A 14522-nucleotide genomic window follows, 5' to 3' on the forward strand; every position below is an offset into this window, starting at 1 on the left:
CAAGTTTACTACAATTATATACAATTATATAGCATCACAAAACAGAAGTTAACCAGGGTTGTTTATTCAACAGATTCCCTCCTGTAACAAGAAGAAACAGAGGATTTCCAGGATGAGGTGTCAACTTCAACAAAAATACCAAACCCCCAAAAAACTGAAAAAACACAAAAAAGTGATGACAACCAAAAGCAATATTTTTTTCATCACTTTCCTTCCTGTAAGCGAGGTACTTCCTAACGAGTCAGTGACTGAACTGGAGAGCAACAGACTTTTCACACGGAGACAAAACCCTCCAATCAAAGCCAGTGTGTACGTGACCTCCTCTACACCCCTGGTGTAGAGTCAGGAAGTGTGTATGAGCTAACTGGAGGACCGGTCCTCCCAGATCTCCTTTCATGGATGTCCTTGAGCCGAGAACCGGGACGCCACACAGAGAGTAAAATCCCTCAGCCTCACCACTCCGAGTCCATAAATTTCCCTCAGCCCGCGATGAGTTAAAAGATTTTGCCACGTTAGAACATTACAGAGAGAATTTATCTGATTATGGCAGTAATAATTACCCAGCTGTTTATTGCAGATAGAATAATAATTCATGCAGGCAACAGGCCGTGGTGGCAATGACACTCCGCATTTAGTAAATATGCAAACGGCTCCCTCCTAATTGCCCAGGCTCGCAGGATGCCCTTATTAAGCAGCACAACTTTAAGTGTCTTCCTGACAAGTGATAAATTGTTGTGTTGCACCAACTCTAGTCGCTTGAATTACAGTGGTGCCGAGAGGTCCTGACTTCATTAGGCTATGCAGGAGGGGACAGCTCCATGAAGATGGACACGCTAACATGGTGAACCCCGGCCAGGGGGAGAGCGGGAAGGAGGAAGGAGAGAGAGAGAGCGTCGGGCGGTGCGGTTAATGAAATGACACAGATGGTTTTGTATGGGGAGATCCGTCAGTGAGGAGCAGGAAGAAAGAGAGAGAGAGAGAGAGAAAGAGATGGTCTTCCCGTCGGGCCGTCTCCCGTCATTGGCATGCCAGGCCAGTCGGCCTGCACTAAATGGGAGCCATTAGTAAAACTTTGAATAATTTATGCAGCGGACAGACAGAGGGGTGGAGGGATGGTGGGAGGGAGGGAGAGGCGGATTAAAAAGCGGACCTTTGCGGGGTGAGTGATCGGGCAGTGTGAGATCCGAGGGGCCCTGGCGAACACAGAAAGGATATTTTAAATAAACGTGGCGCTGCGTTAATTGATCGCGCCCCAGAAGCACTAAATAAACAAGTGATTAACTGGCGAGAGGACGACCTCTCCATGGAGAGGAGCAGCCAGAGAGGAGGGGCTCAATGGCCGTGTGTGTGTGTGTGTGTGTGTGTGTGTGTGTCTGTCTCTGGGAATGATAGACAGGAAAACATTGAGATGGCAACATTGTCCTGACTCTCACCGATATCTCCCACATTACCCACAACCATCTCATCCACTCTCATCCACTCTCACCCACAGCCAGTTTATCACAACACATAGTCTGCCTCCCAACAACCTATTTGGTCTATGAATCAGATCATATTTGGCCTATGAGTCCAGATAAATACTGGTAAATACCGAGGCTGAATATAGGGGAACAGGCCTAATTGAAATCTCTACGTATTTGGCCATTTTGTGTGTCCTATACGCAGGCTTCCAGGTTAAACGTCACAACTGTCACCTACCTGGTGTTTGTGTTACCCTCTCAACACCACAGAACCACTGTGTTTGAGGACTAAAAAATGTTCATAAAGATGACAGGTGACGTGTGGGTTGTCGTGCTAGAATCTCACAGAGACGTCATGAAAATGCAAATGTAACCAGGTTCTATCGTACCCATCATGTCCCTGGCTATCCCGCTGCACACATACCAGTATAACCTAGGTCTGCTGTAGCTGTGCAGGTGTCTGAGGTGACACAACTCAGAGGTGACAAACCTCATTACTTCTCACCAGGCCTGCATACCTCTGGAGGGAGGGGGGAGTCAGTGATCCGACGAGCACTTAACAAATTTACATTTAATTTTAGCTGAAGCCTTAAGATATTTTTACCCCCCCACGAAAATATATTAGCGACATAAAAAATGTGACTTAAACGTACATTTTTTCATTTTTTTTTTACTGTATAAAATAAACGATGGCATCTTTTTCGGCCCCTGGAGCCTAGCATGTTTTATTAATGACAGAGCTCTCGCTGAAAAAAATCACAGGCACATTTTTTTATTTTGTCACGTCGTTCGCTGGCCACCCAAGGCACTTCTGAATCCTTTTTTTTCTCCTTCAGGTTACCGGTACACATGTATAGCGATCATACTCTCCGCCTCTAGATTAATCAGATCAATTCATCTCTGCCCAAGCACCCAGAGTGAATTCCTGTTAAGCATAAAGTCTGCTCCATGTTAACTAATAGGAGTCTCTTGGTGCCACGATACACATTAACATAACACCCAGACCTTCTCAGACTTTCTTTCACACGACAAAGACTGGCCAATAGGAAGAGTGATGTAGCACTCTGTAAAGAAAACACATCTATTCCAATACCCTACAACTTATCCTCCGAAATAAATATACAAACTGGAATAATGAATACATAATTGGGTATGTTCTGAATCGACTGAAAAAGGGATAGAGAACTCACCAGAGACATTTGTATAGTACATAGGTCGACACAGACTATTTATCTCTGTTAATATCTCTGTTATGTTACCTACTATAGACTATAGGCTTCCATCAGTCCTGTTAATGTATAGTACCTAATCTGTTTGTTTTTGCGGGCCAGTCCCTCCATGTATCTCTTGCGTGCGTAGTAGTTATGGCTGTATTTCCTCACGCAGTAACCTCTCCACCTCTGCTGTATCTGTCGGAGAAAAACACAGCAACACACATCTATAGTTAACTTAACAATCCACCAGTTAGATGGGATGGGACCGAACTGACAATTTTAGTGTCAACATCACTACAACGGTTGTTGTTGGTATAAAATACAACTTTGTGCAAAATGGACTGGCAACACTTGCTTTAGAGGTCCCTTGCATTTATGTCAGTTTGACTTGACACACACACACACACATACACACACGTACGCATGCACGGTATGGACGCACACACGCAAACACCCACACACAACGAGTGTGCCCCTAAGCTGGGGCCAGATCTCTAAACAGAGGGGAGTGGATGTCCTTCACTCTAATTAAAAGATTAAACAATAGCAGGTAGAAGAATTATCAGAAGAGGGGAGCCAGGAGAAAAATAAATAAGACCAAAATGAGAATTGCGATTGATCCGCAGTCAATAGATCATTTTAAATAAAGTAATTGCCCGGCTCGCAACTCAAAGTTCTTGTTGACCTTTTTTTGACTAGTGAAATCAATGATGCATATTGGCCGGGTTAAATCTAATCAAAAGTCTCGGGCCTCTTGTAAACACTGTTTTCTATTAACGTGCTAATACATTAGCCTCCGCTAGAGCGACGATGATAAAGACATCGGTGGAAGAGGAAGAAAAAGGACTAGAATAAAAATTGATTGAAAAGGAAGTGCCACAAGGGGATTCAGAGATGATTGTATCTTTTTTTTCTGGTCAATGAGAGGCGGTGGGTGGATATGTCCTTCACACACACACACACACACACACGCAGAGTGAGAGACTGAGTTTATCACACACAACATACTCTGCGCTGGTCCAAAGTTCACTACACTTGTGCATGCAGCTTTTTCAGTGGGCCCTTTTAAAAATTGCGTCTACACTCCGGTGGGTTGGACACACTGCCCATGAAAATGTCACAACATTTTCAATGTAGATGATTCTAAAACAGCATCTCAGTAAACATGATTGTACTACATGTCGGTGTCACTGTCGCTTGTTTCTTCTAGATCCCTCTCATCAGTTGGTGGGCTGGTGATTCCCTGCATTGATTCGACCAGGTTTAAACGTGACTTCATGGTGATGTAAGAAGGTGGAGAAGAAAACAACTCGAATATGAGAGTTGCTGATATGGTCAGCAGTGTACAGTACATGTACAGTTGAAATCTTCCCACTTACAAATACAATCGTGTAGTTACGGAAAACATTTTTGTTGTTGTTGACAGAAACGAATATAAATTAAAACCAAAACATTAGCACGAGGCCCTATTTGTTTCATTTGAGGATAACATTTTGTATAATTTGAATGAAAATGCTTAGGCCTTTCAAGACCCCCCAGCATTTCACAACAACCATTTTTACAATAATCCTTCCTTTTTTAAAAATGTTTTATTTGATCAGATCTTGACATCCCTTCAGAGTCCTGGCCGTATGACATGTTTTACAGGGGTAGTAAAGCAGGTCTATCCTGCTGCCAAGCTTCTGTTCTCCTCTAAGTGCCCACATGACCTTTAACCTTTGGCCCCGTGACCTCGGGCACTTGGTCAGACCCAGATGGCTGCATGTAACACGAGCCTGACTAAAACACCGGGCCTGGACTTCTTTATGTGTTTGGATAACTGTCTGTCATAAAACTTTTCCTCAAATTTCAGTGGTTTCAGCGAATGTCCAAACAACTCACTGGTAATATGCCCTTCTTCAATAAAGCATAGAATTTTGTGGGCTTATAAAAAAATAATTTAACAATTTCACTTGGGGTGGAACAGAGCGGCTATATGGAATTGTAAAATATAAGGTTTCAATGCGATATCCTCGCATAAAAGTGCCAAAGCGTCACTCAAATGCAAAGGCTTTTGATTTATAGGTTGTGTGGTAGGAGTTGTTAAACTGGTAAAATGGGACTTATGACGATATGGGCCGTGACAGAGAGATCTGCTCTAGAGGAAAAGCCAGCAGAAAAGTTTTTTAAATATTTGTCACAGTTTAGCTTAAAATGCTAATAATAAGGTTAAACATGCTAACTTCTCTCCTGACTGGTTTAGCATAACTGAGTAAAACTATTTAATTTAGTTTCATCATAAATACCTGTGCAAAAGGGTATAATATAATTTCAGATATTTGAAATTGAAATCCTGTTTTTTTGGGTCGCCCAAGTCCAAACAGTGTTAATTCATTTTCGGGATGGAAAAATGCTTTCAACGTTACTTTAAATGACTGAAACCACATTTAAAGTATGTAGAAAAGATAATGGACCTATATATTTTTTAAGAATATAATCTTTGATAAATAACAATTACCAAGATAAAAGCTAGACAATTGAAAATTCCAAAAACAATGAATTTAGCAGTATAGATTTTCTTATTATGTTTGAGCAAAATAACACATAATTGCTGGAAATAAGCTTTAAAGCCACAACATTTTCTCTCAGCTGCATGGCAAAATAGAATTGCAGTGAATCGGCTCAAAAATGCTAAAATGTCGCTGCACCGCTAAAATGGAGGTGTCCAAAATGTTCTCTAAGATTCAGCAGCGCCGGCGGGACGACCGCGTCCCCTGCCACGCCCCTGCCACGCCCCTGCAACACCCCTGCCACGCCCACCACCTAAGACCCTTTTTGATCCAGAAAAAGACCTGAATTTAATTTAAATAGGATTGTCTGATCAAAACTGCGAAATAAAATCTAGACTAAATGTAATAAGAATTTTGCCCATCCAATGCAAATGAATACTGATAACATTCCATTAGAATCAATTCCTGTATGGTATATAGGTAGAAGTACCCCCCCCCCATAGGGACAGAGACACTGGTGGTGAAATGAAGCAGCACTGCAGAACTATTCGTGGGGATCACATTGTGAGACCAGGGGACTCTCCATTTGCTAAAACAGACAGTGTGATATTTACCCTGACGGACATCTCGTGGTAGAAATTCATCTTCATGATAAAATATGCGGCCTGTGAACAAAAGGAGAGACAGTGTTACATCTCTGTCGCCTTATCCAGGCTCTCTGATCTGTCCTGAGCAGCCCGGAGATAAAGAAGTCTTTATACCTGATACATAATAAGTCTCATAGACACCACGGAGAGAGTGAGAGTGAGAGTGAGAGAGAGAGAGAGAGAGAGAGAGAGAGAGAGAGAGGGAGGGAAAGAGTGTGTGCGTGCACGTGCAAGCTTGTGTCTGTGTGTGTCGAGGGAGGTATAAGTCAGACTTTGTATTGAGGGGACGGGGCTCCTCTCTTAATACATAATGCAGACAAGGCCAAGAAAATGTATGGTAGTCAAGCTGGGAGCTAATGGAGATGTATGATGGTCCAGCGCTCTCCGCTGGGTTTGATAACCAATGACGCTCCAGCCAGGATAGACTAACAAAGGCCAGAATATTCACACGGCTCGCCTCACGCCTCGTTCCGCTGTGCCCAGACCACTGGGGGCACATTGACAGGAGCAAACTTGAGAGAACTATATAAAAGGAATTCATATCTCAAACATGTCTCTTTTTAATAACGACATAAGAAAGAGGGAACGCTCAGGGAGGAAGACAAAGACGTGAAAGACGAGAGGAAGTTTGGCCAAATGCGGAGATGAGAATTCAGAGGGGAAAATATGGGTGTTGGCTTTGAGTCATGTATAATAACTCTGCAAAGTCTGAACTCATAAAACGTTCTTTTGGTAATTTTGAGAGATTCAATGAGATTCTGTTTTATTTTTCAGATACTGTGTGTGTCTGGTGACATGTCCTTTACCTAACAGTAAATCAGGGTTTATCCCCAGGTTCCAGCTTGTGAAAGCTTCCCAAATGTGCCTGGCAGTTGTGCTTTACCAAACAGTCAATTTAGGAGGTGATAAATAGCTGTTGTGATTTGTTTACAAAACTCAATCCAGAGAAAATTATTTGTGAGAGCAGTGGGGATTGGATTTTGTATCAACAATCTGTTCAATTAAGAAGCAGTTGGAGCTAATCTAAACCCTCCCACCATCCCTCCCTCTTTACCCTCTTCCTCTCTCGTTTATGCATTCCAGAAGCGATAGAGCCCCAATTCCATACCATATGACTTCGTATTCCTAAGTGCTAATTTCCAAATGTGTAATAGGTGAATTATATGTCTTCAGGTCAGAGTTGCGGCTTCTGAATATAGCAATTGAATTTTAATGTATGCTATCATAACATAATCAATATATCCGTAGCATTTCAGCGGCTAACGTACCTTCACCATTTGTCTGAAATGTGCCCTTGCTGTGAATCCTCGCCATATCTTCTGAATAATGGTGGCCTTCCTGTGTAGGTGACTGGGAGAAATGGTCATGAAAACATATGCTTTTACAAAGAAGAAATATGAAGAGATTAATGTATTGGTATAAGACAATATGGGATATACTATGTACAGTATGTGGACTAGTATTTCGACTTGCCAATAATCTGCAGAAAAAAAGGAAAGGGAAAGAAATATGTAAAAATCTGTATTTTGGTTGAGTTGAAAGGTCACGATAAGAGATAGTCCACCCCCCTGCACACAGGACAATGCACAGCAACCTTTACTTAAGGCTTTTCAATTATGTCCAGTGATCATGGCTCCCAGAGCAAGCGGACATTTGTATTCATCATCAAACATACTCTAAATACAAGTCTACTGCGATTCCAGCCTCAACGAGGCCATCAATTTCCAAAAGGCCATTTATATGCCCAGAAAATCAATGCTTATAGGGGGGATATGGTAACCCGGGAGTTGCACTTAAGAAGCTCAAAATGTGGCTAATTAGCCACTTAACACATTGATCAATTAACTAAAGTAATCTGAATTAACCTGCAGTCTGGAGGTTTGTCAGCTGACCCTGCAAAATGGTGTTAGGGTCACAGTACAAGGCAGAGAGTGGAATAGGCCTTTATTTCCCTCAGCCATTTGCACATCTCTATAACACCAAGAGGGGGTCATTTCATACTGTAAAGTGATCATTTAGGTTTTGGGGGGGGTGGGGGTTCTTCTCAGGGTAATGCGGCTGAAGGTCAATTTTTATTTGGGGGTGAAGAAAAGGTGCAGTGTTTTGATAAAGAATACTACAAATTAGGTGTGTATTCATTCTTTGAAATTGCACGCGTGATAATATGTATAGTTCGGGGGATGAAATTAGGAGTTTGTGTTATAATTATTGTTACAATGTCAAAGTTAATTTATGTACAAGGAAAAACCCCTTTGCAACAAAATGAGCTATTTTTTAACTCCCACACACATCTCTTACCTGAGGTAGGCCCGCACCTGGCATCCCCTGAACCAACTCTGTATTAGGATGGCTGCTTCGTTCTCTCTCTGTCTGTTCTCCTCGGCTATCCTAGACTCACGCCAACACAGCAAATGCAGAAATGTACGAGCATGCATGGTTCAACCAAGTCAGATGTCTGTTCATCATACTATAAAAGGCATCCGCTGTAGTTGTTGTTGCTGTCAGCAAAGCTGCCTGACTAGCTAGCTACCAGTACAGTAGCTAGCTAATATAAGCTAGCTACAGTAGCTACTTTTTTTTCCCCTCTCAACTTTAAAACAGTTACGCCAGGCACTGTTAGAAATAGTTCACCGTGTTACAGGGTGTTGGTGACAAGTTAAATGTGCATGCTGCAACTGCTGCATGAACGTTACCTGTTTCTGGTGAAATATTCTTCTTTAATTCGTTCGATCTCATTCTGCAACCTGACCAAACTAGCCATGCTCTCTCCGGACCGAGACGCAAGAGTTTACATGTTCCCTTGACAACGAGAGAGACAACAGTGTTTCCTTTTTCGTTTTGCGCGTCTCTACTATGGGGGTGGGAAAGTTATGGGCACCGGGCGATTGTCAAATGTTCTTCTCTTCTCGATAGAAGCCAACTTGTAAGGTAGTCTGGCCGTTGTTTGGCTGAATAAGCACAGGAAAAAAAACATTCGTGGACCTGTGTATTACTAGAGGACGCTGTTGTGTGTGCATTTATTTTTCCACCCTTGCAATTTGCTCTGACTTGTAGCCTTTGCCCAGCGAATTGTATCAGATGGGGGAAGTGCATTTGAACGTTATATGAAAATGATAGTTATCTATTATCTGAATATTGCAAGCATTGTGTAGGTTACCTGTGTTTTTCAAATAATATGTTTTATCAATTATATTTACCGCAAGAAAAATGAAGGTAAATTGATGGATTATTTACTGTATCTGACTTAAATTACTAACATAATACTATATTATTATTATATAATACCTATATTTACCTGCTGTGAGAAAGTCACATGGCAAAGGAAGGTGCTGTACAACATATTTTAGATGAAGTCAGGTGTTTTATTTAGGTCTACAGCACGGTGATAGCGGTAGGCAGTTCAATTGACATTTTACAAAATGGATCCAGAAAAATAAGATGCATAAAAACAGCTGGAATATAATCTTTCTAGCAAAACACTCGTTAGTAAACTTCAACTATTTGCCATTGAGCTGCCTGGCTCACAACAAGCATTTAGGCCAACACTGAAAATGGAGGACTGCAGGCAGGTACGAAGTCATACTTATTCTGTTCTCTACAGTCTGTCAGTGCTCTGACGGTTTTCAATCACCACATTGAGCCGCTGAACATCTACCTTTGTGGAGAGCGCCTCTTCTTGGTCACGTTCCCCTTCTCCTTCTCTCTCTCCCCCTCTCTCTCTCTCTCGGCTCCACTCTCTTTCCCTCGTTTTAAATGCTGACAGATCCCAGGATGCAGAATGTCGGAGTGACGATTGATCTGTCAGTGCTCACCAACTCTCAGCCTGCTCCCATCCCGACGTTATCGCCCCTCATCACAGAGTTATCAGTTTATTCTTCCCCCCTTTCCATCCCTCCCTCCCCTCTTTCCCTCCTATCCACACGTCAAATATTCTGCCTTGGCAATAGAGGCAAGGTGTCCATCCGCCAGCTTCCTCCCTCCCTCACTCCCTCCCTCCCTCCCTTCCTGCAATACAGATAACCAGCGAGGACGGGCTCAGCAAGCGGAAAGACGCAGGCCAATTTGCTGTCCCTCCACTGTGGTGCTGGCCGGTAGAGTTATGGGGAGAAGGGTGACCCCATGGCAGCCAGGCCCATCCATCGGGGGCTGCAGTGGGCTGGCCACCCTGGTAATTGCCCTGGAAGTGTTGTTTTGACAAGGCAGACGGGTGTAAGCCATCACTCCTGGCGCACGTTGATGAGGTGTCACCTGGAGAGGCTGTGGAGAGGCAGGCTGTTTACACGGCGCCAGGTGACCCACTTCTGCCCAGATTGAGACCGCCGGAGATGCAGACACACACCTCAACACCTCCCCAAACAGTGTGAATACAGCCATGTGCCCAATTACACACAGGCACACATATCTTTATATATTATATTGTTCTAACGTTATACAATCATTTTTCATATTACTTATCAACTAACCCATATACACATTATTTTGCCCACTGTGCCGTAGGCCTGCATTAGGCCTGTGTGTGTAAGCTGTGGTCTTTACTGAGGTAAGGCAGATGAAATAGCCAGCTCCAGGCTAGGGCCACATTGTGCATGTCATTTACCAATCCTCTGGTCACCTCTCACAGCCAGAACACTCATCCTCCTTCCTGCCCATTGTCTCTTAATGAGGGCCACAAGGGCTGGAACCAGGGTTGCTCATATAGCTGGTAAACACATGCAGGCATACACACACACACACACACATAAGTGCACGCATTCTCATATGCACCCACGCACAGACAGACACGGCGCACACACACACACACGTTCACACACATACGACCATACACATAAACAAGTGTGTGCACGCATACACAGACACACACGCGGCCAAACACTCTCACACAGCCCATTGCTCCCCCTCCCCACCCCAGCGCTCACTGTCTGTCTGCAGACTGTGTGTGTGTGTTCCAGGGGGCATGGGGTGTGGTGGATGGAGTGCTCTCTCCAGGACCAGACTACCATTGTTAAACATCTGCCTGCAGCACATTAATCCATGTGGCTAGGCATCCCTCACATCCCAGGGATCACCTAATTGAAATCCATTATGACTTTTTTTTATACTTCTAGTTTTCCATTCTTTCCCAATGCTTTTAGACCAATTTGAACCTCTCTCTCTCTCTCTCTCTGTATCTCTCTTTCTCTCATCCCTCCCTTCAACTCACCCTAATATCCTACTAATGGATAAAAAGTGTGATTTTGCCGGCGGAGTAAAATAAAAAGGATATCTTTATTAGCTCACCATTGCCCATAGAGGAGGTGGGAGGGGGTAATGAATTGGGTATTGTTTAAAATAGTTTAATGTTGGGTTGTTTTGCCATTATTTGTGGCGGAGTGCGTGCAGACAGGGGTGATCTGTTAAGATGGCCGCCACCATGCAGGTCTGATGATGATCCTCAGTGTGTTTATGTGTGTGTGTGTTTGTGTGTGTTTGTGTGTGTGTGTCCCACTCAGAAGGACATTCGCTGCTGCCGGCCCCACCGTCACAGCGGGAAATTCATCACCACACACACACACACACAATTATTTCTCTGCCTCCTCCCCACTCGTGAACACCCCATCATCATCCAAGTGACTCTAGACATTCTCCCACCCTCCCTCCCTCCCTTTTATTTTTCTTGGTAGCAATAATAGGAGATCGGGGGATCCTGCATTTGATGTCTGCAAAAAAAGGCTGTCGGCTTCTGATTGAGGTTTCCCCGAGCTGAGGGGTCACACTGTATCACTGTGTCACTCACTGTATCACTGTGTCACTCACTGTATCAAATTTAACAGAGGAGCGGATGGGAGAGCAGAGCCAAGCAGAGGAGAAGAGAGGAGAGGAGAGACGCATGACTGCTGTCCAAGTCTCCCTCCAGTCGACACTGACCCTCTATCCCCCTCATCCTTCCCTCCCTCCCTCTCTTCATCACAAGCAGACTGGCTTTATGTGGCCAAAATAATACCCTGGGTGGTTAATGGAAAAGAGATATTTGCGCGGCCTGACTCTGCAGCGGACCGAAGAGAAAATGAATAATCTTATCCTGCTCTGATCACCACCAGGCTTATAGCTTCCATCTGAGCCACCACTGCCTGCCTTCCCTCTATATCATTTTATGATTCAGAAATCAATTGTTCTCTCTTTTGATATTTTCTCTCTGTCTGTTCCTTCCACTCCCCTCTCTCATGCTCTCTATCGGCCTCCCTCTCTCTCTGCCCTCTCCTACTCTCTCACTCTATCTCTCTCTCTCTGCTCTCTCTCTCTCTCTCTCTCTCTCTCTCTCTCTGTAATGGCAGGGTGTCTGTATTAGAGCATTAAAAGCCGGGGCCTGAACAAAGGCGGCAACACAGACAACAAAACACCAATAACAGTAGCCAGTCTACATGGCTACAGGGTTACGTGTCTCCCTCTTTTCTCTTCTCTTTTCCATCCCTTCATCCATCCATCCCCAGTGTAGCCGTGGCAGGCGGTTGCATCTCTCGTGGCAGCCCTCCATTTCTCTCTGCCAGGACTAATTGGGGATCATGGCAGCGACGACCATAGACCTGTGTGTGTGTGTGTGTGTGCTCCTGTGCCACCGCCCTGTCAGGTGAGGGGTTGGACGTCCTCTAGCATAGCTGGGAAAGCTAATCATAACCGCGGTGCAGAGATTAATGAAGTCATGAGCAATCAGAACTGACACACACACAAGGACACACACACAAACAGGTTTGCATACATACACTCAATCACATACACACACACACTGGCCTGTCTGTCTTCCTCTCTTGTTAGCTTGCTAAGAGAGCGCTGTTTGTCCATCAGTGTGCATGTGTGTGTGTTCGTGTGCGTGCAGGCTTGGGTTTGTGTTTGTGTTGGCACTTTATGATTGTGTGTGTGTGTGTCATCACTTCTAATTCCATTTTCTTTAGATTGGCTTTATTTTATGTTATAATGTCAAATTCTATAATCTCAGATTATTTTCTTCAGTAACAGCAAAGTATTTTGAACTGGTGTGTATTAGCAGTGCTCAGAGCAGTATTAGCAGTTCATTTCCTGAAACAGACTATAATTGCTGGGAATTGAACCTAATCTGTGCGATCCCCAGTCAGCACTGCAATCCATCTTTTATGGCACAGAGAGAGAGAGAGAGTGTGTGTGTGTGTCTATATTTCAAAGCGGAGGTTTGGTTCCTCGTAAAGACCTTGACCCTTGCCCTCTCTAGGCCTCTGTGGATATGGTTCAGCCGTGAGGTACCTAGGCCCCTGATCCCATTTCTGTGTGTGTGTGTGTGTGTGTGTGTGGGTGTATATATGTGTTTTCAAGTGTGTGTAGGTGGGTGTATCTTTACCTCAGCAGCGTTGTTGCCCCAGCATATGTCTGTGATTGTTTTATCATGTGTAATATGTGTGCAGGTGTTTGCCCCAGCGTCTGTCCTGTTCGAGCACTTTCCAGAGAATTTGTCGTTCTGTCCGTCCCTCTCTGCTTTCCCTGATTTTCTCTCTCTCCCTCCCCCTTTCCCCCTCACTCTCCCTCCGTCCCTCCTCTCTCCTTCCCACCCTCCGCCCTCCCTCTCTCCTTTCCTCCCCCCCTCCGCTGGCCTGTAGGGAGTCTATTGCCCTGATAGATTAGCTTTCTCAACCCCAATCACACCAGGCAGGCCTAACTAACACACACAGCATAAAACACCATTACCAGGGAAAACTTCTCCAATCTAACTATCAAATCAACTCAAATAAACTCACACAGTCACACTGCATAGCCCTTTCGGTTTCTGTAGGGAGGTTATTTACTTCCTATTTTTGGTGCTAAAGGGGTTTCTGTCCTCTGCCCTGGCCAAACAGTTTGTCATTGTTTACCGTACGTTTTGCTTTAGAGAGCTCTGGGTTTCTCCATATTAGGCCAATGTGGCAGTGTTTTTTTGCCCTTTAATAATGTGTCTAGGTCTGGGGGACCCCTGGTCTTAATGTAATGGGCAATTCCTCCCATGAATGGCCATTATGAGATCCTCCATTGAGCATGCTTAGTTTAGTCCAGGAGTAGGTTTATTTATCTGGGTTCAGGAAACCAGTCCGAAATGTTTTGCTCCTCTCTTGCTCTCTTTCTGTGGGTTATGCCTGGATTATTTGTCATCTAGAAGGGTTCTGTATGGTATGTCCTATTTGAAATCGCCCTGCTCCTTTCTACAAGGCAAGGATCCTCTCTGAAATCCATGATGGTCCAAATGTTGCCACAACTATTGACGGCAGCATCGAAAACAATGCGTAGCTATTGCATCTATACTGAAGGTTCTCTTTCTGCGGGAGTGTTGTCTTGACAATGAGAGAGCTGGTGCACAGACTAAAGACAAGCCTCTGTCGCAGAGAGTCACTGGAGGTCACAATGGTAGCCGTGTGAAGGATTGGCACCGCTACAGGGGCAGGAAAACAATAAACAGCCCTAATCCCCACTTATTTACCACATGGATGACTAAAAGCTACTTGAAGCCCCATAACATTAAAAAGGAGCGTGTCCCCGCCGGCGCGGAAAGGCAGGGAGACGGAGCCGCCAAAATAGCCAGGCAGAATGACATGTCAGAGCCCTTCTTTAGTTCTAGATGTATGGTTAACAGTGGCTGCCTCTGATTAATACATTCCATCTAAATCATCGGAGGTTCCTCTGCCGTTTTATCCATAAAACGCAATAGGGCACAAATCAGTTTTACTGTAGCTTGATAAC

The 14522-nt window shown here is 44.2% G+C and overlaps 1 protein-coding gene across 2 annotated transcripts in view; it reads right to left on the minus strand.

Annotated features, from left to right (window-relative positions):
- The window catches only part of spata17 (spermatogenesis associated 17), a 64461-nt gene extending 55643 nt beyond the window's left edge, over positions 1 to 8818 (minus strand). The window contains exons 1-5 of one of the 2 annotated variants that reach the window (XM_036962966.1): positions 8504 to 8818; positions 8109 to 8198; positions 7079 to 7148; positions 5778 to 5828; positions 2766 to 2869 (exon numbers count right to left, since the gene is read on the minus strand). In XM_036962966.1, coding sequence (XP_036818861.1) covers positions 2766 to 2869; positions 5778 to 5828; positions 7079 to 7148; positions 8109 to 8198; positions 8504 to 8571 — 383 coding nt within the window. In that variant the 5' untranslated portion in view covers positions 8572 to 8818. Of the gene's footprint in view, positions 1 to 2765; positions 2870 to 5777; positions 5829 to 7078; positions 7161 to 8108; positions 8199 to 8503 lie in introns of both variants that reach the window. The other variant, XM_036962965.1, reaches the window with a different exon arrangement.
- Positions 8819 to 14522: the final 5704 nt, after the last annotated feature.

Source organism: Oncorhynchus mykiss, chromosome 25, assembly GCF_013265735.2.
Source record: "Oncorhynchus mykiss isolate Arlee chromosome 25, USDA_OmykA_1.1, whole genome shotgun sequence".
Lineage (NCBI taxonomy): Eukaryota > Metazoa > Chordata > Actinopteri > Salmoniformes > Salmonidae > Oncorhynchus > Oncorhynchus mykiss.